We start from the raw sequence: 25,574 nt of genomic DNA, 5'->3' as shown, positions 1-25,574 counted from the left end.
GTTTGTATGTGGAGTCTTGGAGTAGGTTGGTTAATTTGGTTTGGTAGTCAGATGTGTTCATAACCACTGTGGCGTTGCCCTTGTCTGCTGGTAGGATTATTATGCTGGTGTCTTCTTTCAGGTTAAGTAGTGCTGTCTGTTCCTCTTTGGGTAAGTTGCTTTTGGGTGGCTTGCTGGTGCAGAGGATGTTGGTGATTTCGAGTCTGATTCTGTTAGCGTCGTTGGGGTTGATTTTGGTCAGGCTGGTTTCAACTCCGCATATAATGGTTTCAGTGGGGATGTGTTTGGGAGCGACTGCAAAGTTGAATCCTTTGGAAAGGATATTGGTTTCGGCTTTGGTGAGGATCCTATCTGAGATGTTATGCACTGTTTGTTTCATGTGTGGATGTGAGGGAGGAGGGGTTTGTTTCTGGCGTTCTTGTAGTCTTCGGAGTTTGTTGGTGTGTGTGTCTGTCTTGAGGGTGGTCTGTGTTTCGGCTCTCCAGACGGTGAGTTGTTTGGATTTGTCCCAAAGTGCGGGGTGGATCTTGTTGCTGAGTTTGAGATGAAGTGAGAGGAGATCTTTGTTGATTCGGTCTAGGAGGAATTTTTTTGTGTGAAGTTCATTTCTGATTAGGGCCAATTCTGTTCTTTTTAGGATGCGTTTGGTAGCTGCAGAGTTGGAGTGGAATTTCAATTGGAAGCATGTGGGGATTAAATTTTGATCTCGGCAATTGCGTAGGAATGTGAGGTCACATAAAATGGAAGCTCTTTGGACTTCGAGTTTTTCATAGGTCCTGGTCAGATGGTGGATTTCCTCCCCGTAGAGGTACGATATTTGTTTTCTGAGGTTTTCGCGGGTGTTTGTATGTAGGTCTTTGGTTATTCGGGTTTTCTCCCGCGTAAAATTGGAGGTGTCTTGGCGACGTTTCGATGAAGTCCCATTCGTCATCTTCAGGCTGGTGTTTTCAGCTTCGTGCTTCTAGAAGTAATGTGTGATCGCAGCTGTTTCTTCTTTTTAACTGCCAGTGGGGTTTGAACTGATTGGGTGGGAGCTTGGCTGTGTTCTGATTGTATATGTATAAGTATAATATAAAATAAATAAATAAATAAATAAATAAATAAATAAATAAATAAATAATTATTACTGACTACATACCAAACACTGTCCTTGCAGGAACAGATTCTCTGTTCAACCAGAATGACACCTGAGACAGAATGACTGTCATGATGCAGGGAAGATAGGTCTGAATCACAAAATAACCAATTTTCCTCTTCAAATGAAAATGAGCTGTCATCACTGTGTATTCACCTGAAAAAAATAGATCAGATTAATAACAGAAGAATAATTATACATTCTTCCTTATATAAGACTATACCTGGAGTACTGCAGGCAATTTTGGTCACCATATCACAAAAAAGATATTGAGAGTTTGAAAAAAAATCAGAGAAGAGCAACTAAGATGATCAAAGGTCTGGAGACTAAAACATACGAAGAACGGCTGCAGGACTTAGGTTTGGCTAGTCTAAAGAAAAGATTAAGTAGGGGAGACATGATGGCAGTATTCCAGTATTTGAGGGGCTGCCACAAAGAAGAGGGGGTCACATTATTCACCAAAGCACTAGAGGGTAGGACAAGAAACAATGGTTGGAAACTGATCAAAGAGAGAAGCAACCTGGAATTAAGGAGAAACTTCCTGACAGTGAGGACAGTTAATCAGTGGAATACCTTGCCCCCAGAAATCATGGGCACTCCATCACTGGAGATTTTTAAAAAGAGGGTAGATGGTCACTTATCTGAGATGGTATAGGTTCTCCTGCTTGAGCAGGGGGCTGGATTTGAAGGCCTCCAAGGTCCCTTCCAGCTCTATCCTATCCTATCCTATCCTATCCTATCCTATCCTATCCTATCCTATCCTATCCTATCCTATCCCACTTTGAAAAAAAATATGGTTATAGCATATTAACAGAACCAGTTAAATATATCTTAGTAACAGAACAGAATAACAGAGTTGGAAGGGACCTTGGAGATCTAGTCCAACTCCCTGCTCAGGCAGGAAATCTATACTATTTCAGACAAATAGTTGTCCAATCTCTTCTTAAAAACTTCCAGTGTTGGAGCACCCACAACTTCTGGAAGCAAGTCATTCCACTGATTAATTGTTCTAACTGTCAGGAAATTTCTCCTTAGTTCTAGGTTAATTATCTCCTTGATTAGTTTCCATCCATTGATGTTTGTCCTGCCCTCTGGTGCTTTGGAGAATAGGTTGACTCCCTCTTTTCGTGGCAACCCCTTAGATCAGGGGTGTCAAACTGCCAGCCTGCGGGCCAGATGCGTCACATAGAAGCCACGCCCACCCTAGCTCCAGCAAGGGGAAAAAAAGTCATGATATGTCATGACACGTCACGTGATGCAGCGAGTTTGACACCCCTGCCTTGTTACTATGTTTCTAAAATAAAAAAGTAAAGATAAAAAATTTAAACAATGGAAACAAATAATAAAATAAATGCAAATGATTTGAAAGCTCTTGACAATGGTTTCTCATGCAGCATGTGAGAGAAGGGAAGAAGATTGATGCAAGTCCTTTGATCTTAGATTCTCTTGATACCATAACTAGTAAAAAAATCAATTTAAATCACCTGACATAAATTTAGACTGCTCTAATGGTGAAATTCTTCCTAATCCATAATTTCTCATGAGACTTCTCTGTAGTCCATAAGGGCAGGAACAAAACCATTTTTTTTAATCACAGGGAAGCAGATTCAGGATGGACTTGAGAAGGAACTTTCTGACTGTATACATTGTCAGCCACTAGAACAAGTTGCCAGGTCCATGGTAAGTTCTCCTTTGCTAGATGTTTACAAGCAGAAACCTGTTATTTCCAGAGATGTTCCTGAGCATTTTGCACAAAGTAATGACAACAGGCAGTCCTTTACTTACAACAGCTTGTTTAGTGACGATTCGAAGTTACAACAGCACTGAAAAAATGACATGATCATTTTTCACATGACCACTGTAGCATCCTCATGGTCACATGATCAAAATTCAGACGCTTGGCAACTGGCATGTATTTATGACAGTTGTAGTGTCCTGGGGTTATGTGATCATCTTTTGTGACCTTTTGACAAGCAAAGTCAATAGGGAAGCCAGATTTACTTAACAACTATGTTACTAACTGTTAGATCTGCCATCTTTAGTATACCTCGTTTTGCTGGCATCCTGCCATAAAACGCATGGGATGGGGAAGAGGATGGGGAAGTAGGGAATGGGAAGTAGGGAGGAAGGGAGGGAATGACAGGGTGACAGGGACCAGAGGTGTCAATCCAGAACGAACTGGCCAAATCAAGGACAGAATCGTGAGAACAGAATGCAAAACTCAACCAAAGAGATACCAAACCTCAAAGCCATTCCCCAAATACCAAAACTGAATACTATTGGACACTGATGGGTGAAGTGGGAAGGCTCAATGAGTTTGATATTACTCATCCGGAACAGTGGAGCTCATACGTCTCCCGAGTAGACAACTATCTCCGGGCTAACCAGATCACAGATGATGGCCTGAAGGCAGCAATCTTACTATGTATCTGCGGACAAGCCACGTTCGATATCGCTGAAAACCTGATAGCACTGGCAAGTATAGAGACTGTGGCCTACACAAACCTCAAGAAAAAATTAAGGGAACATTTTGAGCCTAAACTCTCAGTAATCGCCTGGCGCCATGCATCTGAGCAATGTGAGCAGAGATCCGGGGAATCTGCAGCAGAGTTTGTGGCAGCCCTTCGCCAAGCTTTGCGCCAATGTGAGTTCCCTGACCTGGAAGACTGTCTCAGAGACAGGCTCGTTTGCAGCCTGCATAATAGAGAATTACAGCAGTGCCTATTTGCCATGGAGAAACTGACTTTCCAAGATGCATTGAAGGAAGTCATGGCAGATGTGGCTGTCGGAGGGGCAATGAAGACTCTCTGGCCACCTAAAACACACACCAGCCCCACAGCGATCCACCAAGAGACCGCAGAAGGATCGGGGGAGGCCAGTGAGAGTGAAGAAATCGATCGTTTGCGGAGAGAGCCACTCAGACGGTCACGCTCCACAGAGCAAGCAACTTCCTCACACAGCTACGCAAGCTGCGGGGGACAGCATGAAAGAGCAGAGTGTAGATTCCACACAGCAGTATGCCATGCCTGTAGAAAGCAAGGGCACATTGCCAGAGTTTGCAGAGGTCGTCAGCAGGAAATGAAACCTGCGACACAGCAGCACAAGGGGAAATGGCCCCCAGGACAGAACAGAGTTGAATACTGCTCGGGAAGGCATAGCATCCAATGCACAGGGGCCCAACATTCCACCAAAGAAAAGATAAGACTCCAACTAAGACTGCAAGGGGTCCCATGCTCCATGGAGCTACATACTGGATCAGCCCTGTCCATTATCTCCTCCAGGACTTTCAACCACATTTGCAAATGTAGCCAATAACAGGTCCCGCTCAAATCATCGAGCTTAGTGCTAACGGACTTCCAGAATTGCCGTGTTCCCGTAAGGGGGAAATCTACCATTAGAGTACAATTCAGAGTGTTTGAGGGTCCCCTCAGTGTAGTGGTCATAGAGGGACCGCACACCAGCCTCATAGGACTGGACTGGTTCGAGGCCCTTGACGGGCATCCATCCAACACAAATAGCTGATCTAGCAGCAGTATGCCAGCAATATGCTGACGTATTCAGCACAGAGCTGGGACAATATAAAGGGGCACCCATTTCACTCAACCTCGATCCAGCAGTTACTCCAATCCAATTAAAAGCATGCAGGGTTCCCTTTGCATTGAAGCCTAAAATTGATGCGGAACTAGACAAGCTGGTACAGCAGGGAGTGCTCCAACCTGTGGACTGTAGCCAATGGGAGACTCCAATAATGACCCCAGTTAAGCCTAACGGGGACCTTCGCATCTGTGCAGACTACAAGTGCACCATAAACAAGGCACTACAGCAGCATGCTTACCCTGTACCAGTAGTGAGCCATATCTTTGCTTCACTCCAAGGAGGCCAAATCTGCACTAAGTTAGACCTCGCCCAGGCTTACCAGTAGGCGACGTTACTGCAGAAGCACAAACAATCATCACACACAGAGATGCATTCTGAGTGCGCCGCTTGTAGTTTGTGGTAAGCGTAGCACCAGGGTTGTTCCAAAGTATTATGGAACAAACAACAAAGAACATTCCCGGCATCTGCCTGTATTTTGATGACGTACTGATTGCAGGGGAATCAGCGGCAGTCCTGGCGGAACGTCTCCGTGCAGTACTCCAATGTTTCCGCGAGGTAGGCCTAAAACTCAAGAAGGAAAAGTGCCAGATTGGCGTGGAATCCACAGAATTCCTGAATTTCCACATCAATGCTGCCGGAATCCACTCATCTGAAGCAAAGCTAAAGGCAATTCAGCAAGCCCCCACACCAAAATCCAAGGGGGAGTTACAAGCATTCCTGGGCTTGCTGAATTTTTACCACTCCTTCTTACCGCATAAGGCTGCCCTGGCAGAACCGCTACACCGCCTACTGGACAAAAAATCACCCTGGTCTGGTCAAGCACCCAAGGTGGTAAAATCATTGCTATCCTTGGACTCCATTGTAGCTCATTTCAATGAAAACCTACCAGTAACACTAGCCTGTGACGCTTTGCCATATGGCATTGGGGAAGTACTAAGCCACAGGATACCAGATGGTAGAGAGGCCCCCATCGCATACTATTCTAGAACGTTATCATCGGCTGAAAGAAACTATGCCCAGATAGACAAGGAAGCTCTCGCCATAGTGGCCTGCATTAAGAAGTTCCATGACTTTTTATGGTGTCCGAAAAGACTGAATATTTAATTAACTTTGATGACTCTTTGGGGGACATTTTCTGCTGAAATTACGTATTGCTTTTGCTATTTTCTTCTCTTGGAATTTGTACAAAGGAAAGAGACTAAGGAATTTGGGAGAGATGGATATTGATTGATTGCTGGTAAATATAGTCTCCCCCAAAAAGATAATGTCTTCAAATATGATAAAAATGGAGGAAACTTGTTCAGATTCTATTTATAAGTATATTTTGGACAAACATTTGGAAAACACGGAGATGATAATTGCCTGCAGTAACGAGATCTCTCTGCATCGACAAAGCAAAGCACAAGGTTTAAGTGAAACAGCAGTTTATATTCAAGAGACTTGTTCTCAGTCCACTGAGATGGAAAAAGCAAATGTACAGTTGGATTACCAATTGATATTGGAAAAAAGTTTTGATATTAATGGACAAATGACCTATAATAAGGAAATGGAAGAGCTTTCTTCAGAAGGACAAGCTGATTTGCAGACACCATTTGACTTTCCGATAGAGGAAAAACTATTGGAAGAAGAGCAAAATTTGATTAAAGAGGACTATATTAAAAAAATGATTTCAACTAAAGTTTATACAACTTTTAAAAAGATGGGAAATGATGTTCTGACACGAGTTATTCAGAATACCTGTAACTCTTATATCAGCTCAATAAAATGGACAATGGGAGACCTCTTGTTGCCGTGTACAGTGTGGCAGGAAAGAATGGGAGAGCTATCTGTGGAACTAGAGACTCGACTATGGAAACCTATTTGGAATAGGAAGAAACCCAGAATAAGATATAAATATTAAATTTGAGATGATAATTATGGATGGTCTCTTCACAGCAGACAAACAGACACTGCAGATCCTGTCACCGCGAATGCTACGATGGTCCATTTTCATGGCTGCATACTAGTTCACAAGCCGGGTAAGGATATGGGCCACACCGATGCTCTCAGCCGACTGCCTCTACCGCAGACTGATCCGAACCCAGACCCAGCTTGTTGTATCCTGGCTATCCTGAAGCACTGCTACATGCAGGGGACGTTGCAGCTGAAACCACCACGGACAGAATGCTTAGCCGCGTTCTCAACTGGGTGTCAAGGGGATGGCCAGAGACCCGGCCAGGCCCTGAGTTCCATCACTACGTTTCTCGGAAAAATGAACTGTCGGCCCACAAGGGATGTGTGCTATGGGGCAGCAGGGTCATCATTCCACCCAGTCTTCGCTGCAGGGTGCTGGATTTCTTACACGAGGGGCACCCAGGAATTGTTCGAATGAAGGCTCTATCCCAAAGCTTTTCAACCAGTGGTACGGGTACCACTGTGGTACATTGGCACCTGGCAGGTGGTATGGGACCATCCTAGAAAAGTGGTAGCAGGGGAGGGGAATGAGCTGAACTGGTGGTAGCACCGCACAAGCCTGAGCGAGAGATGGCTGGAGATGCAGGACTGTCAGGGCTCAGCGGAAGCGCAAGGATCAGCGCCAGGCTCCAGCTGATCCTGGCTCTTCTGCTGAGCCCAGAAGAAGCGCCGATCAGCTGGAATGTTGCAGCATCTCCAGGGTCTTGTGATTTACATTCAGATGCTTGGCAACTGATTCATATTTATGACGGTCACAGTGTCCCAGGGTCATGTGAAGTGATCAAAACCTGCTGCAACCACCCAGCAGATGGGGGGAATAAAAACCAAACACCCTCCCACCCCACCCCCACTGCCCATCCTCAACAGAAATGCTCACAACAATGAAAACCTTGGACAGGAGGAAGAGCGCCGCTGGGTGGGTAGGCAGGTTTCTTGTCCCGCTGTGACTTGGGGGGCACTTTTTTCAGTGCCATTGTAACTTTGAACAGTTACTAAGTGAACTGTTGTAAGTCAACTACCTGTACTTCATTACCTTTTTCCTTTTTTTATGGGTCATCAAGTTTTTGACACCTTGCTAGGCGACTGGTGGTACTCGGATATTGCCATATCCTAAAAGTGGGGAGGCACTTTTTTCAGTGCCATTGTAACTTTGAACAGTTACTAAGCGAACTGTTGTCAGTCGACCACCTGTACTTCATTACTTTTTTTCTTTTTTTTATGGGTTAAGTTTTTGACACCTTGCTAGGCGACTGGTGGTACTCGGATATTGCCATATCCTAAAAGTGGTACAATGGGTGAAAAGGTTGAAAAGCCCTGCTCTATCCAGGAGCTACTTGTGGTGGCCAGGCCTGGACAAGGACATTGAAAATCAAGTAAGGAGTTGCCAGGCCTGCCAAGAAACCCGACCGGAGATGCCACAAGCACCAGTGCATTGCTGGGACACCACACATATCCCATGGTCTCGCGTGCACATTGACTTTGCGGGCCCCTTCCAAGGGCAGTTGTTCTTAATTGTAATAGACAGTTATTCCAAGTGGTTGGAAGTGGCACCGGTCTCATCGATGACAACAAACAGGGTCATCCAAGAGTTGTGCCGGCTGTTCGGCACACACGTGGTCTGCCAGATGTAATCGTGTCCGACAACGGGGCACAATTCACGGCAGGAGAGTTTCAATCTTTCCTCAATGCCAACATGATTCGGCATGTAACATCTGCTCCATTCCACCCCGTGACCAACGGTCAGGCCGAACGAATGGTCAGGACCACAAAGGAGGCGCTCAAGCGGATGACAACTGGGGACTGGAATCACCAAATGGCGAACTTCCTCCTGTGTCAACACACAACTCCCAGTACAGCAACAGGTCGCAGCCCAGCGGAGCTCGACCGACTTCACCCAGACAGAGTAGCAGCAGAGATGGCTCAACCAAAGCCCCCCAGGAACTTACAGTTGGGTGAATTGGTCTGGGCCAGGAACTATGGAAGTGGGGGGCCTTGGGTGGCAGCTAGGGTGACTAAGATAATGGGGCCCTTGTCATATGAGGTTATTCTGGAAAATGATCACATGGTCAGATGCCACATTGTTCAGTTATGGCGTCGGCAGGCCTGGCCAGTCCCGGGTGAGGATCCTGAGGTTTTATCAGACACAGAGAACTGTTTTGCCCCGAGTTTGCCTACACCATCCATGGCCTCCTCTGGGGAAACGGAGGTATGAAGGGCCGTAGAGCCGCCGCCACTCACGGGCAACCTAAACGGCCATCATGAATCTGTTCAAGTGGAGATGGATAATACTCCACTTGAACAGGACTCTCCAATAACATTGCAGCGGTCCACCAGGATCTGTAGGCCCCCAGCCTATCTCAAAGACTATGAATATTGAACAGACGGAGGATGATAACTAACCTAGGGGGAAGGGGTGTTATGTATTGAATATATATATAAAGTTGTGTTAATCTCTGCTAAAGTGAAACTAATCTAACTCCAACTGCTTGTAAAGCTAAAATGAAACTAACCTTTAGATGACCAACTGTTAACTCCAACTGTTTTGGAGGGAAACTTTGAACATTCATATTTGGGCGGGCTTTTTCAAGTATTGTGATTGGTTAAGGCCCTGTGGGCTAAGAGTATAAATTACAGGCAATTGCCTGCAGTTCTCCAGTTCTAGTTTGAGTCAATAAATGATGTAACTATGCTGGTCTGCTCCTTGCTTACTGAAACCCACTACACAATAATTGCCCCTTACCCATGCTGATGATGGAGCAGCTGCACTCACAGCCGCAGATGCAGCACCTCCCCCCCATTCAGCTTCTATCAGCACCAGTACTTCAGTCACCACCACCGGCCCAGGCCATGTCTCCGTGGAGGAGAGAGCATCGCCCTGGGGGTGAAATTTAATGGTTACCCTAATACAATAGTTCCAAGGTTGAAATGCTTAGCCTGGTCATCTCCTCCCAGCAGCTAGCAGCCCCTGCCATCACCAGAGTACAGACAAAAGCTAACCTGCAGATGCCGGATGAGTTACTAATAGTGCTGAAAGGGGCAATAGAGAAAGATGGTTTAAAACCTACAAAGTTGAGTGTACCACACAAGAACGCTTAGCCTGGATGGGTGCCAAGTTATATATCCCAGGGAGTCAGCACATCACAATCCTCCAGAGAAGCCATAATTCTAAAACAGTGGAACATTGTGGCTGTGTGAAAACTCTATACCTACTGAAACACCAGTTCTGTTGGGCATCTTTGAAAAAGGACATTGAAACCTATGTGGCTAGCTGCCCTATCTGCTCATCAGCTGAAAGGCATCTAGGGTAAACCCCAAGTCTTCTTCAGCCAGTAGCAAAACCTTAAGCATCCTGGAAAGAAATTTCTATGGACTTTATAGTGGAACTGCCAGAAAACTCAGGGAACACCGTAATTTGGATGGTAACTGACCTTTTCTCCAAACAAATATACTTTGTCCCTTGCTCCAAAATCTCCTCAGCACATATCTTACCAAGCTTTTCATACAACATACAAAAGCTTCATACCAAGCTTTTCATTCAGACTACATGGATCCCCAGAGCAAATAATTTTGGATCGCGGGGTTCAATTCACTTCGCTATTTTGACAGGAGTTCTTAAAATTGCTTGGTACCACCCAGGGGCTTAGCTCCTTTCTTCATCCCCAGAAAAATGGGGTGTGTGAATGCATGAATGGGGTCTTAGAATAATACATGAGATGTTACGATAACTACCAGCAAGACAACTGGGCTGACCTTTTTCCTTTTGCAGAGGTAGCCGACAATAATGCCATACATAGCAGCACTGGCTTTACACCTTTCATAATTACAATGGGCCAGGATTTTGTGCCCATACCAGAGCTCCCCCAAGCCAAACAACAAACTACCTCATTAGCGGAAATGATTACAGAACTTCAAAGCACCTGGCCGGTAGTCCACAAAGCTCTAGAAAAAACCACATGAGACTTATAAAAAAACAGGCAGATAAAAAGTGCTCCAAACCAAAAGACTTTAACATAGGCAACAATGTTTATCTGTCTATCAAATGCCTCCAGTCTAGACAACCCTCTAAAAAATTAGGTCCCAAGTATGTTGGGCTCTTTCCAATTACTAAAGTCATCAACCTGGTAACAGTGCAATTGGGTCTGCCCAAATCTCTCAGATATATTCAACCAGTATTCCACTTAAGCCTGTTAAAACTGGCAATCACTTCTCCTTTACACCCCACAATGAAGCCACCTCCAAACCCCACTCTAATCGAAGGGGAACATTTCAAAATTAAAGAAATCTTAGACTTTTGCAAGCATAGAGGGAAAGTACAATACTAAATTATATGGAAAGACTTTCTTCCCTCAGAGACAGAGTGGGTCAATGCTCAACATGTCCGAGCCCCAAAAATTCTCTGCAAGTTCCAGAGCAAGTACCCAGACAAACCCTATTGAATAATAACTCTGTTTTGTCTCTTTTTGTCTTTCTCCCATAGGACTGATGTCTTTTCCAAGGGGGGGGGCAGAATGTCAGGTCTGCTATCTCCAGCACACCTCTCTTTGCTGGCATCCTGCCATAAAACTCATGGGAGGGAGGAGAAGTGTGGGAAAGTAGGGAATGGGCAGAGAGAGGAATGGAGGGAATGACAGGGTGACAGGAACCAGAGATGTCAATCCGGAATGAACCATCCAGCCAAGGAAAGAATTGTGCAAATAGAATATAAAACTCAACCAAACAGGTGCCAAACCTCAAAGCCATTCCCAAAACACCAAAACCAAATAATATTGGACATTGATGGACTGATCAAGGCGGGAGGGCCAGGGAGATGGGTAAACCACAGGCTTTGTAGAGGAATATTCAGATCCAGTTTTGCTTATGCTGTAACCATTTGAACTTAGTAAATGTGAACCTTTCACTTCAACCATAGAGTTGAGGGTCTTTCTTTCCTAAGTGCCTAAGCTGGAACAAGCCTGACACTATCTTAATAACTGCAACTGTAACAAGAAAGGTCATTAAATGGGGCAAAATTCACTTAACAAACCATTTTGCTTAGTAACAGAAATGTTGGGGTCAAGTTGAGGATTACCTGTAGAAGATCTCTATATTCTAAATTAAACTGACAGGTTGACAGCATTTTGCATACTTTTTAAGAAAAGGGGAAAAGAAATAAATTGTATCTTGACTGTTAATACAAAGACGAAAAAGTATTAAAGTGGATTATTCATCAATGCTGTGCATTATTTTCTCTTCACCTTACTAACCTGTGCTGGATTTGGCAGTTTCCTGTCCAATTGTTTGGCCTAGGAGATCATACTGATTCAACCTTGAACCATCTGGAGCTACTTCTACTGAATTTGATGCATTGAACGTCCACTTGTAGGTTACTTCTGCTGTTGTATATGCATCTATCAAGGACAAAAAGAAGAGTCATTCAGAATATTTGAGATTATTAAATAATTTCAATAAGTATGAATTAAATATTTAAATTTCCAAATAGTGATAGAGACAGTAAAACAGAGAGTATTTTACAATGTAACCAAGCATGAAAAAAGGCACAACCAAAATCAATTCTTTCCCAAAATTAATTCATTTCACTTCCTGTAAGTCTGGCAAAGTCACTTCAATTTCTTTCTTTTAATGCAGCGGTTCTCAACCTATGGGTCGCGACCCCATTTGGGGTCGATCGACTATTTCACGGGGGTCGCCAAGCAAGGCTGTCTGCCATTTTTTCCCCTTTTCCAGCGGGTGCCTTACCTCCCTTGAGCTGGGCCAGCTGGTGGTCGGCCTGCTCCGTCTCTGCCGCTTGCCAGCTACGCCTCGGCTGGCGCAGGGGGCGGAACCACGCATGTGCGGCGCTCCCGGGCAGGGAAAGTCCTTGACTTACGACCGGTTGGGTAGTCCTCGACTTACAACCAGTTTAGTCCTCGACTTACGGCCGGTTTAGTCCTCGACTTACGACCGGTTGTGGGTCACGGCATTAAAAAGGTTGAGAACCACTGTTTTAATGACACTTTCCTGTTTTCAGACCCTAACCACTTATATCTTCTTTTCTTTTATAACTGCTGTTAACTTGTTCTGTTTCATCTCTGAATGTTTATCAAACCATTTCAACTAAAAGTCACACCTCTACCATAGTAAATATAACCAGAATTTACCAGTTATGTTATCAATTTTTTCAGAGTGACACAGAGTCATCAAAACTATGAATATAAAAATGCAAATGGTTTATTAGCTTAACTGAATGCTTCAAATCTGCAGATAACTAGGAGGGAGAATCCATGCTAGCATAGCTAAAAACATAGCAAGATTGTATAATTATGCAATTAGGATAGGATAGGATAGGATAGGATAGGAGCTGGAAGGGAACTTAGAGATCTTCTAGTTCAGCCCCCTGCTCAAGCAGGAGAACCAATACCATTTCAAGCAAGTGACTGTCTAGACTCTTCTTAAAGACCTCCAGTGATGGAGCGCCCATGATTTCTGAAGGCAAGCTGTTCCACTGGTTCATTGTGCTCACTATTAGGAAGTTTCTCCTTAATTCCAGGTTGCTTCTCTCTTTGGTCAGTTTCCAACCATTGTTTCTTGTCTTGCCCTCTGGTGCTTTGGAGCAAGACTTTTCAACCAGTGGTATGGGTACCACCTGTGGTACATTGGCATCTGGCAGATGGTATGGGACCATCCTAGAAAAGTGGTAGCAGGGGAGGGGAATGAGCTGCACTGGTGGCAGCACCGCACAAGCCTGAGCGAGAGATGGCTGGAGCTGCAGGACTGTCAGGGCTCAGCGGAAGCGCAAGGATCAGCGCCAGGCTCCAGCTGATCCTGGCGCTTCTGCTGAGCCCAGAAGAAGCGCCGATCAGCTGGAATGTTGCAGCATCTTCAGATGCTTGGCAACTGATTCATATTTATGACGGTCACAGTGTCCCAGGGTCATGTGAAGTGATCAAAACCTGCTGCAACCACCCAGCAGATGGGGGGAATAAAAACCAAACACCCTCCCACCCCACCCCCACTGCCAATCCTCAACAGAAATGCTCACAACAATGAAAACCTTGGACAGGAGGAAGAGCGCCGCCGGGTGGGCAGGCAGGTTTCTTGTCCCGCTGTGACTTGGGGGGCACTTTTTTCAGTGCCATTGTAACTTTGAACAGTTACTAAGTGAACTGTTGTAAGTCAACTACCTGTACTTCATTACCTTTTTCCTTTTTTTATGGGTCATCAAGTTTTTGACACCTTGCTAGGCGACTGGTGGTACTCGGATATTGCCATATCCTAAAAGTGGGGAGGCACTTTTTTCAGTGCCATTGTAACTTTGAACAGTTACTAAGCGAACTGTTGTCAGTCGACCACCTGTACTTCATTACTTTTTTTCTTTTTTTTATGGGTCAAGTTTTTGACACCTTGCTAGGTGACTGGTGGTACTCAGATATTGCCATATCCTAAAAGTGGTACGATGGGTGAAAAAGTTGAAAAGCCCTGCACTAGAACTCCAAGGCTCTATTCACAGTTAATGTTTTGAGCATTAATCTGTACTTATATTTATATTTTTCCTGCCTAATGTAAAACTTTGCTTTTCTCCACATTAAAATTCATTTTGTTGGATAGGGCCCATTGTTCAAGTTTGTCAAGATCTTTTTGGATCCTGAGCTTGTCTTCTATTGGCTATTCCTGCCAATTTAGTGTCATCTGCAAAGTTGATGAGTTCCCCTTCTATTCCCTCATCTAAGTCATTGATGAAGATATTGAAGAGTACTGGGCCTAAGACGGAGCCTTGTGGTACCTCACTGCTTACTTCTCTCCATGTGGATGTAGTACCATTGAGGACTACTCATTGAGTACGGTTTGTCAGCCAGCTGCAGATCCATCTGGTGGTTATGTTATCTATCCCATCTTTTTCTAGCTTACTAAGCAGCAGGTAGTGGCCTACTTTGTCAAATGCCTTACTGAAATCTAAGTATACTATGTCCACAGTGTTTTACTAGTCTACTAACCAGTAGACTAGTCTACTAACTAGTAGACTAGTAGACTCCCCTTCCTCTTTTTGTAGTTCTGTTTCTTTTGAGCAATTTGTATCCATCCATCAGTCCATCCCAGTCATGGGTTTTGTCCCAACAGGTTTCTATAATGCCAACTATGTCATACACACCCTCATGTACTATTGCTTGTACTGTTTGTTCTCCAAACTTTGAGCATTAGTATATAAACATTTAAGACTTTTATGTCTGTCCATGGGTATGTTTCCTGTATCTCCTGATTGTTGTTTGATTTTTTTCTTTTTTCTCATCACTCCCTACCTCTTTGTTTGATTTTTTTCTTGGGATTTATGATTGGTTTTGTATTCTAGAGATTCTAATAATTGGTCCCCCTTCTCCCTGAATTTTAGTTTAAAGCCCTTCTAATGAGTTGGGCCAGTCTTTTTCCAAGTAAACTTTTCCCTGTTTTCGTGAGGTGCAGCCCATCCCTTGCCAAGAGTCAGTCACATAGAAACTAAAGTTTTCTTGGCAACACCAACCCTTTAGCCAGTGGTTTATTTCTAAATTCTTTTTCCCTCAATAGGTGTTGTCCTTTTGTTGGGAGTACTGATGAGAACACTACTTGTGTTCCTAGCTCCTTAACTTTATTGCCTAGTTGCTTATAGTCTCTCAGGATTGTGCTCAGGTTCTTTGCTGTGTCATTTAACCCAATGTGAAGGAGTAGGCGAGGGTAGTAATCTCTTGGCCTAATTATTTTGATTAGGTTCTCAGCCACGTCTTTGATTTTTGCTCCAGGCAGACAACATACTTTCCTGGATTGTATGTCCAGTCTGCAGATGGCTGATTCTGCTCCTTTGAGAATAGAATCTCCTAACACCAGCATTCGCCTTCTTTTTTTTGGGGGGGGGGGTGCAGTCTGAGGTGTTTTTCTGTTTGTCTCAGATGTGTTTGTTGATGTGACTTTTTAAGGGATATTTGGTGTTGTTTCTTTGCTAGGTGTCTGCATGTTTTCTTTGAGGGGGAGGTTGTGGGTCTGTGTATTTCCATCTAGGGGGAGAAATCAATTGCTCAGTTTTAATGGGGCTGCTTCTGGTTGGGTTAGATTGGGCAGTAGGGTTTTGTTAGATGTATGCTGCTTCTTCCTTTGCTTGTTGGGTTTCCTTCTATGTGTGGCATACCCCATTTGTCTTCCTCCAAGGGTTTATTGGTAGGGTCAAATCCTCTGGGAGTTATTTGTCCATTGTTTGGTTCAGTTTGGGTATAGCTTTCTTTCATAGTTGGAGTCTGGCTTGAGTTGCCTCTAGATTCTTTACTTTTTCCTCTAGTAGTTCACATAGTTTACATTTAATGCATGTATAATTTGGGTGTTCTTTGGGCATAAACATATACATGGAACATGTATTGCATACTACAATAGTATCCGTCACCTGTTCCATGAATTTGTTGTTTGAAAATTCCTCTTTTATGGTTGGTGGATGTGCTTTGCTGTTAGCCATGCTTCTACCTCTGTTCTAGGTAATTATGCCTATTTTTTCCTATGTTTTGAAAATCAAAATAGCATCAGTTTCTTTTTCCAAGAGTCTGCTGTGTGGTTCTTGTTCACAGTCCCCAGCCTCCTGGTCTGCTGCCTTTTGCAATCCACAGTCTACTGGTCTGCTGCCGTTCATAGTCCCTGGTCTACAGGCCCTGGTTGACTGCCACCTACACCACCCAGTCTACTGTTGTCCGTAGGCCCTGGTCTACTGCCGCCCATAGGCCCTGGCCTACTGCCGTCTGTAGCACCCATTCCACTGCCATCTGCAGGTCTACTGCCATCCACAACACCTGGTCTGCTGCCGTCTATAGGCCCTGGTCTACTGCTATCCGCAGTCCCTGGTCTACTGTGCCGCAGCATTCCACCACCCCCATCAACAGCTCCGCAGCCACATGGTTCCTGTTTGCTGGTCCATAACGCTGATGTTGTGCTTCTTTCAGCAAACAGAGCTTCCTGGATGGTTCACAGTAAGCTCTCCTCTTCTCTCCCTGGCTGGCTCTCCTCTCTGCTCCACTATCTTACTGGCTCTCCTGTTTCTCCTCTAAGAACAGGAGATTCAAGAGGGTATCTTTGAAAAATTGAGAGAAAGTTGATATATAGCAGGTTCACTCTTCTTATGCAGTAGCAGCTCAAGACCTATCTTCATATTCTAAATAAAGAGTTGCAGATCCAAGATTGCACAATACGGCTGGTTTCCACTGTCGAGTTACACTCCAAAATCATCAATGGATGATCTTTCTTGGACTACATCAAGTTCCATCAGAAACAATTCCTTCTTTATCAAGCAGATGTTTGAACAGTAGATTAGATTGAACTGCTTCTCTTAGCCAGGGCGTTCATCACCCTTTGCAATGTACATTACTTTGACTTTATTAAAGGATACAATTGCTGTGGTTCTAAAATGACTAGTTATGTCAGCTACATTTATGCCAACTCTGATATTTACAAACTCTGACATTTTTCGAAGGGAAGAATAAGCTGCAGACTGCTATTGCTAGCCTTTGGGTATTTCTCCAGCTGCTTTTAGAAGGTTTAGAAATCATTTTCTACTTCTAATAGAAGTAAATGTTAGCACTTAGAAAAAGTGTCATATTCACTACCAGCGAACTTATTATTTTTTTTAAGAACTGGTGACAAAACTGATGGATTGGAAATTGCTCAAAGACATCTGAAGCCAATTCTATGAAGAGGCAAAGAAAAAAGAACAGTGATTGTAATCCAGTGACTGAAACTAGTCTACATTTAGAAAGGTGGAGAACAGTGATTATAGAACAGTGATTGGAAGTAGCCCAGATTTCCTAGAGGAAAAAAGGTGAGTGTTGGTGATAGGAGATTAAATTCTCAAGGGAACAGAAACAGCCATCTGCATATTGGACATCTAGAAATGTATGTTGTCTCCCTGGAACAAAACTTAAATATGTAGTTGAGAACCTTACTAAAATAGTCAAGCCCATAGATTACAATCCCTTTCTCTTCCTTCAATGGGAATATATGACATAACAATGAACCTGAAAACAATATTGGGAGATTACAAGCAGTTAGACAAGAAAGTTAAGGAGTAAAGAGCACAAATGTTCTTTTTATCTTCCAATGAAAGATCCACATCCAAACAAGGAACAGAGGGTTTTAAATTGAACCACTGGCTTAAGAGTTGGTGCCACAAAGAGAACTTTGGATTCCTAGACCATGGTCTGCATTATCTACATGAAGAGCTTTTGGCAAGGGATGGGCTGCACCTTACAAGCACTGGGAAGAATGTATTTGGAAAATGATTGGCTCATCTTATTAGGTCTTTAAAGTAAAACTAAGGCGGGGTGAGGGTGACCAATGCTTTAGGATCTTTAAGACAAATTTTTGCATCTTTGGGACTTAATTCCAAGCATAAATCCCAAGACAACCAATCAAACACTGAGGTAGAGAGTGATGGGAAGGAAGGAAGGAAAACCCAGATACAAAGTACCCAGGGTCAGCCATAAAGGACTCAGATGCCTATACACTAATGCTCAAAGTTTAGGGAACAAACATGGTGAACTTGAAGTACTAGTACATGAGGACAGGTACTATATAGCTGCCATTATCAAAATGTGGTGGGATGAAACTCGTGACTGGAATGTACCTATGGAAGGATACAAACTATTTAAAAAACCAGACCTAACGAAAGAGGGGGTGGAATTGAATTATATGTAAAAGATCATTACATCTCTACAGAAAAACCAAGGATGAAAACCTCCTAGAATGCATATGAGTCAATATAAACGGAAAACTGAATGAAATTGCCATAGGTGTATACTATAGACCACCTAATCAAGTAGAAGAAATAGATGAACTTTTTACTAACCAGTTAACAAATGTATGTAGGAAACACATCACAGTAGTAATGGAGAGCTTTAACTACCCAGATATCAACTGGAAGACAAACTCTGCATCAAGTGAGAGCTCAAACAGGTTTCTAACCAACCTAGCTGACAACTTTGTCATCCCAAAGGTAGAGGAGGGAACTAGAGGAAAAACTATACTGGACCCAATTCTTTCTAATAGAGAAGAAGTGATAGAGGGAGTTGAAGTTGCCGGAACCTTGAGAAAAAAAGTGACCACGTCATATTGAAATTCAATATAATGCAAACACAAGCAATAGAATACAGGTAATCCCCGAGTTACGAGCATTCACTTAACGTTCATTCGAAGTTACGTGACCAGTGTGCCCTAGTGTTTACAAGCAAATCCCAAAATTACGAATATTGCAGCACCATGGCAGTCATTCACCCTTATGAGCAACCGCAGAGGCTCTGCAACATTCATGCTATAGCCCCCACTCCCCAGAACGGCTTCCTCCTCCCTTCCTGCAGTGCTGGACTCACTTATCTTGCAAAATCTGTCTCCTCTCGGCCATGGTTTCTTTCTCTTTGAGGGAGAGGAGAATTGGCTTGGAAATGTTTTTTGTGCTGACAATGGAAGTTCCTGGGTGCCATAATATCGTGCGAGTTCAAACACAAATTCTCTGCAAAAGAGATCATGGCCCCTGGAAACTCCCATTCTGAGGGTGGGGGAGTGTTTGTTTTGTTTGCATGCCTATGGAATTTGAGTCGGCCGGGCACAGGAACCAATGCCATCCGTGGCCAGCTGTGCTGCTCGCTTGCATGCTCTGTGGCTCCTTTTTCACCAGGAAAATCACCAGGAAAGGCACGCTCACTCTGGGGGCTCACTTTCGCCAGGAAAGAGCTTGAGAAAAGGTCTTTCTTGATGATTTTCCTGGTGAAAATGGAGCCACAGAGCAAAGCACGCTCGCTCTGGGGCGCGTTATTACCAGGAAAGGGTTACAGAAAAGGCCTGCCAGTGGGACGCTTCAGAAATGGAAAAGACTGTCACACGGAACTTGTGTTTTGAATACAGCCCCATAGGCGCTCAAACACTTTTTCTCCAAATAGAGACCTGAGAGAGATTGGAAGGACCATTTTCCTCCCAGTGGGTTGCTTCAGAAATGGAGCATTCATTTCCATTTCTGAAGCACCCCACTGGCAGGCCTTTTCTCAAGCTCTTTCCTACTGAAAATGGAGCCACAGAGTGAGGCTCTGTTTTCGCCAGGAAAATGCCTGCCAGTGGGGCACTTCAGAAACGGAAAGGACTGTCACAGGGAACTTCAAAACACAGTGAATCCCTGCCTTTTAAATAGCTCCATAGGTGCTCAAACACTTTTTATCCAAACGGAGACCTGAGTCACACCGAACTTCAAGCAGTCACATGGAACATTCCTTTCTGTTTCTGAAGCACCCCACTGGCAGGTACACAGACCTTCCAGTCTCTCTCAGGTCTCCGTTTGAATAAAAAGTGTTTGAGCGGCAGCGGCTTGAGTTTCTCTGCTCCGTCCAAGTGGAAAGAAGCAGAAACGCAGAGCGAGATTCCTCTCAATAAGGCCAGTGCATGCGAGTGAGCAGCGCACCTGCATCTTATTCAGAGCAATCCTGCTCTGCGCCTCCACTTTCTTCCTTTTGGACAGAGCTGAGAAACGGAAACTGCTGCCACTGCTTGAGTGGGAAGGAGGACAAGGAGAAGAGCAGTGAGGATTTGTGCCACGGGCCGGTCAGGCAAAGAGTAGATCGGGCAGGGTGGGTGGGTGGTTTGGGAGGGGAGATCGTGGCCACTCAGGTGGCTCTTGCCACTGCTGCCACCAGCAGCTTGGACGCAGGTGCAAGGGGACTTGCCATGTGATGCCTCCCCGCTCAGCTGAAGGCTTCGTTCCTGCCCTCAAACCAAGGCCGATGCACGTAAGTGAGCAGCGCACTCAGGCCACGGATGGCATTTGTTCCTGTGCCCAGCCAACTCCAATTCCACACTTTGCCCCATTGGCATGCAAACGAAGCAAACACTTTCCCCCCCTCTGAATGGAAGCTTCCGGGGCCATGATCTCTTTTGCAGAGAATTTGTGTTTGAACTCGTATGATATTACAGCATGAAGAACTTACATTATCAGCGCAAAAAGCATTTCCAAGCCGATTCTCCTCTCCCTCAAAGGGAAAGAAACCACGGCAGAGAGGAGACAAATTTTGCAAGGTAAGTGAGTCCGGTGCTGCAGGAAGGGAAGGGGAAGCATGAGGTTTTTTAGTGGGTCAGGGAGGTCTTGGGGGCCTCTGAGATACCTCATGTGCACTTACCAAGCCATGTCATCTTAACGAGCAAGGAGTTTTCTCATTCGAGGTATGAGATTCACTCCGAGTTTTCGAGTTATGAGTGGAATGTGCAGACTCCATTACACTCGTAACTCAAGGACTACCTGTAGAATCAAACCATTGTCTTAAACTTTAAAATAGCTGGTTTTTAACAGAGAGAGAGCTTGGGAAGGATTCCATGGATGAAAATCCATGGAAACTCTGAAAAATATGATTATAAAAGCCAGTCCAGCACAATATCACTGAAAAAGAAAAACAAGAAATCCAAGAAGAAACCTACATGGTTGCATAAAGATCTTTCTGATAAACTGTAAGATAAAAAGGATTAAGTGGAAAAAATTGAAAGAGCGACACATAACCAAGGCAGAATACCAACAAATAGCCCAAACTTGCAAAGGTGGAGTCAGGAAACAAAGCATCAAAATGAATTAAAACTTGTAACAGATGTCAAAAACAATAAAAATATTCTTTCAATATATAAAAAGCAAGAAAAAACTCAAGGAAACAATTGGCCCACTAATGAGAGAAGATATCAGAATCAGAATAGAGCTGGAAGGGACCTTGGAAGTCTTCTAGTCCAGCCCCCTGCCCAAGCAGGAGATCCAGGATTTTTTTTTTCTCATAAAACGCCCAGAACGGAGTTCCGGCACTTTTTTTGGATGAAACCTTGTAGGGTAGGCAAGGCGGGTTGTATGACGTCTGTGAGTTCTGGCACCTTTTTTTTTTTTTTTTTTAGAAAAAAAACCACTGAGGAGATCTATACCTTTTCAGACATGTGACGATCCAGTCTCTTCTTAAAAACCTCCAGTGATGAAGTACCCACAATGTTTGAAGGCAAGCTGTTTCACTGGTTAATTGTCCTTGCTGTTAGGAAGTTTCTCCTTAATTCCAGGTTGCTTCTTTCCTTGATTAGTTTCCATCCGTTTTTTCTTGTCATGCCCTCTGGTGCTTTGGAAAATAACCTGACCCCATTCTCTTTGTGGCAGCCTCTCAAATGCTAGCATGTCAAGGAGGTAATGGGTACCAATAAGAAAGTGGAACTGCTTAATTCATTAGTTTCATCTGTCTTCATGCAAAAAAATATATATAGCCCAATCTACCAAAATCATAACCATAAAAGACAGATTAGAAATAAAAATTAAAGTAAGCAAGTAAATGGTAAGAGAACACCTGTCTGATCTTGACAAATATAAATCACCAAAGCCTCGTGGATTACATCCCAGAGTTCTGAAAGAGCTGGCAGATGTTATCTCAGAACCATTGATCCATATCTTTCAAAGATCCTGGAGCACTGGGGAACTACCAGATGACTGGAAAAGAGCTGATGTGATTCCCTTCTTCAAAAAAAGGAAACTACAGACCAATCAGCCTGACATCAAAGAAAAGATCATCAAAAAACAGATCTGTGAACATCTAGAAGCAAACAAAGTTATAACCAGAAGGGTTTGACAAAAATAGATCATGCCAAACAAATCTTATTTCATTCTTTGACAAAGTGATTAAATTAGTGGACCAGCAAAATGCTGTTGATATAGTATACTTGGATTTCAATAAGGCATTCAACAAAGTAGACCACAATGTACTTCTTGGTAAGCTAGTAAAATTTGGGATAGGCAGCATCACCACCAGATGGATTTTAATTGTCTAACAAACAACACTCAATATGTAGGGAAGTAAGCAGTGGGATACCCTAAACATTCTGTCTTAGGCCCAGTACTCTTCATAAATGACTTAGATGAGGGAATAGAAGGAACTTATCAAATTTGCAGAAAACACTAAGTTGTCAGGAATAGCCAATACCCCAGAAGATAGGCTCAAGAACTAGATGGATCTCAACAGATTTGAACACTGGGCTCTTTCTAACAAAATGAAATTCAGTGTAGAGAGAAGTAAGATTTCACACTTAGGCAAGAAAAACCAATTGTACAGGTACAGATTAGGTGAAACTTAGCTCAATACCAATAATTGTGACAGTGATCTTGGAGTCCTAGTTGACAACCACTTAAATAGCAGTGTGGCAGCAGCCAAAAAAGTCAATGCAATCCTTGGTAGCATAAACAGAGGGATAGAATCAAAATCACATGGAGTATTAGTACTGCTTTAGTAAATCCACACCTGAAATACTGCATTTAGTTTTGGTCACATTATAAGAAAGCTGTTTTATGTCTAGTCTAGTGAAAAGAAGGATTAGGGGTGACATGAAAGATAAGATAAGATAAGATAAGATAAGATAAGGTAAGGTAAGGTAAGGTAAGGTAAGGTAAGATAACCTTTATTGTCATTTTTATACCTTGGGCACAATGGCACACATCAAAAAATGAAATTTAGTTACCCGCTCTCAAAGTGAAACACATACATGACACACACCTAAACATACTATGAACAACATATGTATAGACCCACATCCCTATATATATGTAGCAATAAATATTAAATATTATCCATCTTGAATATATAAACAGAAGGAGGAAACTTGAAAGTTCGCAAGGTTAATGCTGTATGGAATGAAACTCTGGCTGAATCTGGATGTTCTGCTATGGATACCACAAAGCCTCCTCCCAGAAGGTAACAAGGAAAACAGGTCGTGAAGAGGATGTGTAGTATCCCAGATAATTTACGGACCCTGCTCAAGCAGCGCTTCTGTGCTATGTCCTGGATGGGAGGGAGGGAACTGCCAATGATCTTTTCGGCCATTCTCACCACTCTCTGCACCACCTTCCTGTCTGAAGCAGTGATGCCTCCAAACCAGACTGTGATACTGTATGACAGGATGCTCTTGATTGCCCCCTGTAGAAAGTGTTCAGGACAGGGGAAGGAAGATGTGCTTTTCTCATGCGGCGCAGAAAATGCAGGCGCTGCTGTGCCCGCTTCACCAGTTTCTCACTGTTGAGCAACCAAGTCAGCCTACTCGTTAGCTGCACACCCAGGAATTTGATGCTGGTAACCATCTCCACAGGTGAATCATTTATGCACAGAGAAGTGTGGCTGTGCCTGCCTTTTCTGAAATCAACAATGATCTCTTTGGTTTTTCCGGTATTTAAAACTAGGCTGTTTTCCTTACACCAGTTCACCAACCCTTCAACCTCCTTGTGGTAAGCTTCCACCTTGTCATCCTGAATAAGGCCCACTACTGTTGTATCATCTGCAAACTTCACAATATGGTTGGTGGCAAACCTAGCACAACAGTCATGGGTCAACAGGGTGAACAGCAGCGGACTTAAGACACAGCCCTGGGGAGAACCTGTGCTCAAGAAAAGGGTATTAGAAGTATTTGTTCCAACTCGCACATATTGGGGCCTGTTGGTAAGAAAATCAAGAATCCAGTTGCACAATGGAGTGTTTAAGCCTAAAAGGCCCAGTTTGTCTACTAGATGCTGGGGAATGATTGTGTTAAACGCTGAACTGAAGTCGACAAACAGCAAACGCACATGAGTATTTCTTTTCTCTAAGTGCTTCAGGCTCAGATGGAGAACGGAAGAAATAGCATCCTCCGTAGAGAGATTTGGTCGGTAGGCAAACTGAAGCAGGTCATTGGACAGTGTTCCAATATTTGAGAGGCTGCCACAAAGAAGAGGGGGTCAACCTATTTTTCAAAGCACCAGAAGGCAGGGCAAGAAACAATGGATTGAAACTAATCAAGCAGAGAAGCAACCTAGTTCTAAGGAGAAACTTCGTAACAGTGAGAACAATTAATAAGTGGAACGGCTTGCCTTCAGAAGTTGTGGGTGCTCCATCACTGGAGACTTTTAAGAAGAGACTGGACAGAAACTTGACTGAAATGGTATAGGATCTCCTACTTGAGCAGGGAGGTGGATTAGAACAAGGCTTTTCAACCAGTGGTATGTGTATCACCTGTGGTACTTTGGCACATGGCAGATGGTATGCGACCATCCTAGAGAAGTGTAGCGGGGGAGGGGAATGAGCCGAAGCAACCCAAGCCTGAGGGAGAGGCAGCTGGAGCTGCAGGACTGTCTAGGCTTGGCAGAAGCCCCAGGAGCTGGCAGGGCTCCAGCTGATTGGCTCCAGCTGATTGGCGCTTCCACAAGCAACGCAGAGCTGGAGGTGAACTGAAGAAAAAAGGGGGGGAGGAGAGGAGAGGATATAAAAGGGGGTGGTTTTGATGGAAAAAAAAAGGCGACAGGAAAAGAGAAGGGGATGGAGAAGAAGTTGTGGAAGGAGAGCTCAGCAGGCAGGGAGGAAAAAGAGACAGGGAAGAAGCAGCTGTTGCTGGAAGAAAAGGTTTGTTTTCTCCAGCCAGGAGAATGCAATCAGCGCTGATGAAATGAAAAGCCGGAAGATGAGCATGTCGGAAAGGAGGTGGGTTTATTTAGTTCTGGATCAGCTGGCAGCTTGATTGGGTTCCATAAGGATTTTTGTACAGTTTTTACAGCGTTTTGTAATTCAGAGTGTGCTTTGGTTATTGGAATATTTTAGTCTGTTTCACAAAGGCTAGCAATGAGTCCAAAGTGTTGACTTCTGTAGGTTTAATCCCTTTAAACCAGTGGTTCTCAACCTTCCTAATGCTGCGACCCTTTAATATAGTTCCTCATGTTGTGGTGACCCCCAACCATAAAATTATTTTCGTTGCTACTTCATAACTGTAATTTTGCTACTGTTATGAATAGTAATGTAAATATCTGATATGCAGGGTGTATTTTCATTGTTACGAATTGAACATAATTAAAGCATAGTGATTAATCACAAAAACAATATAGCAATGCTCGCTGGAGAAGCTTACT

General features: G+C 43.8%; 1 protein-coding gene across 1 annotated transcript in view; it reads right to left on the bottom strand.

Annotated features, from left to right (window-relative positions):
- The window catches only part of LOC107286107 (gamma-aminobutyric acid receptor subunit alpha-2), a 148,631-nt gene that overhangs the window by 26,154 nt on the left and 96,903 nt on the right, over nt 1-25,574 (bottom strand). The window contains exons 9-10 of the mRNA XM_015814406.1: nt 11,929-12,072; nt 1,139-1,291 (exon numbers count right to left, since the gene is read on the bottom strand). Of these exons, the coding sequence (XP_015669892.1) occupies nt 1,139-1,291; nt 11,929-12,072 (297 nt within the window). The remainder of the gene's footprint in view (nt 1-1,138; nt 1,292-11,928; nt 12,073-25,574) is intronic.

The sequence above is a fragment of the Protobothrops mucrosquamatus genome, unplaced genomic scaffold (assembly GCF_001527695.2).
Source record: "Protobothrops mucrosquamatus isolate PMUCROS unplaced genomic scaffold, P.Mucros_1.0 scaffold_88, whole genome shotgun sequence".
Classification (NCBI taxonomy): Eukaryota; Metazoa; Chordata; class Lepidosauria; order Squamata; family Viperidae; genus Protobothrops; species Protobothrops mucrosquamatus.
This window is presented reverse-complemented; position numbering and strand designations above follow the sequence as displayed.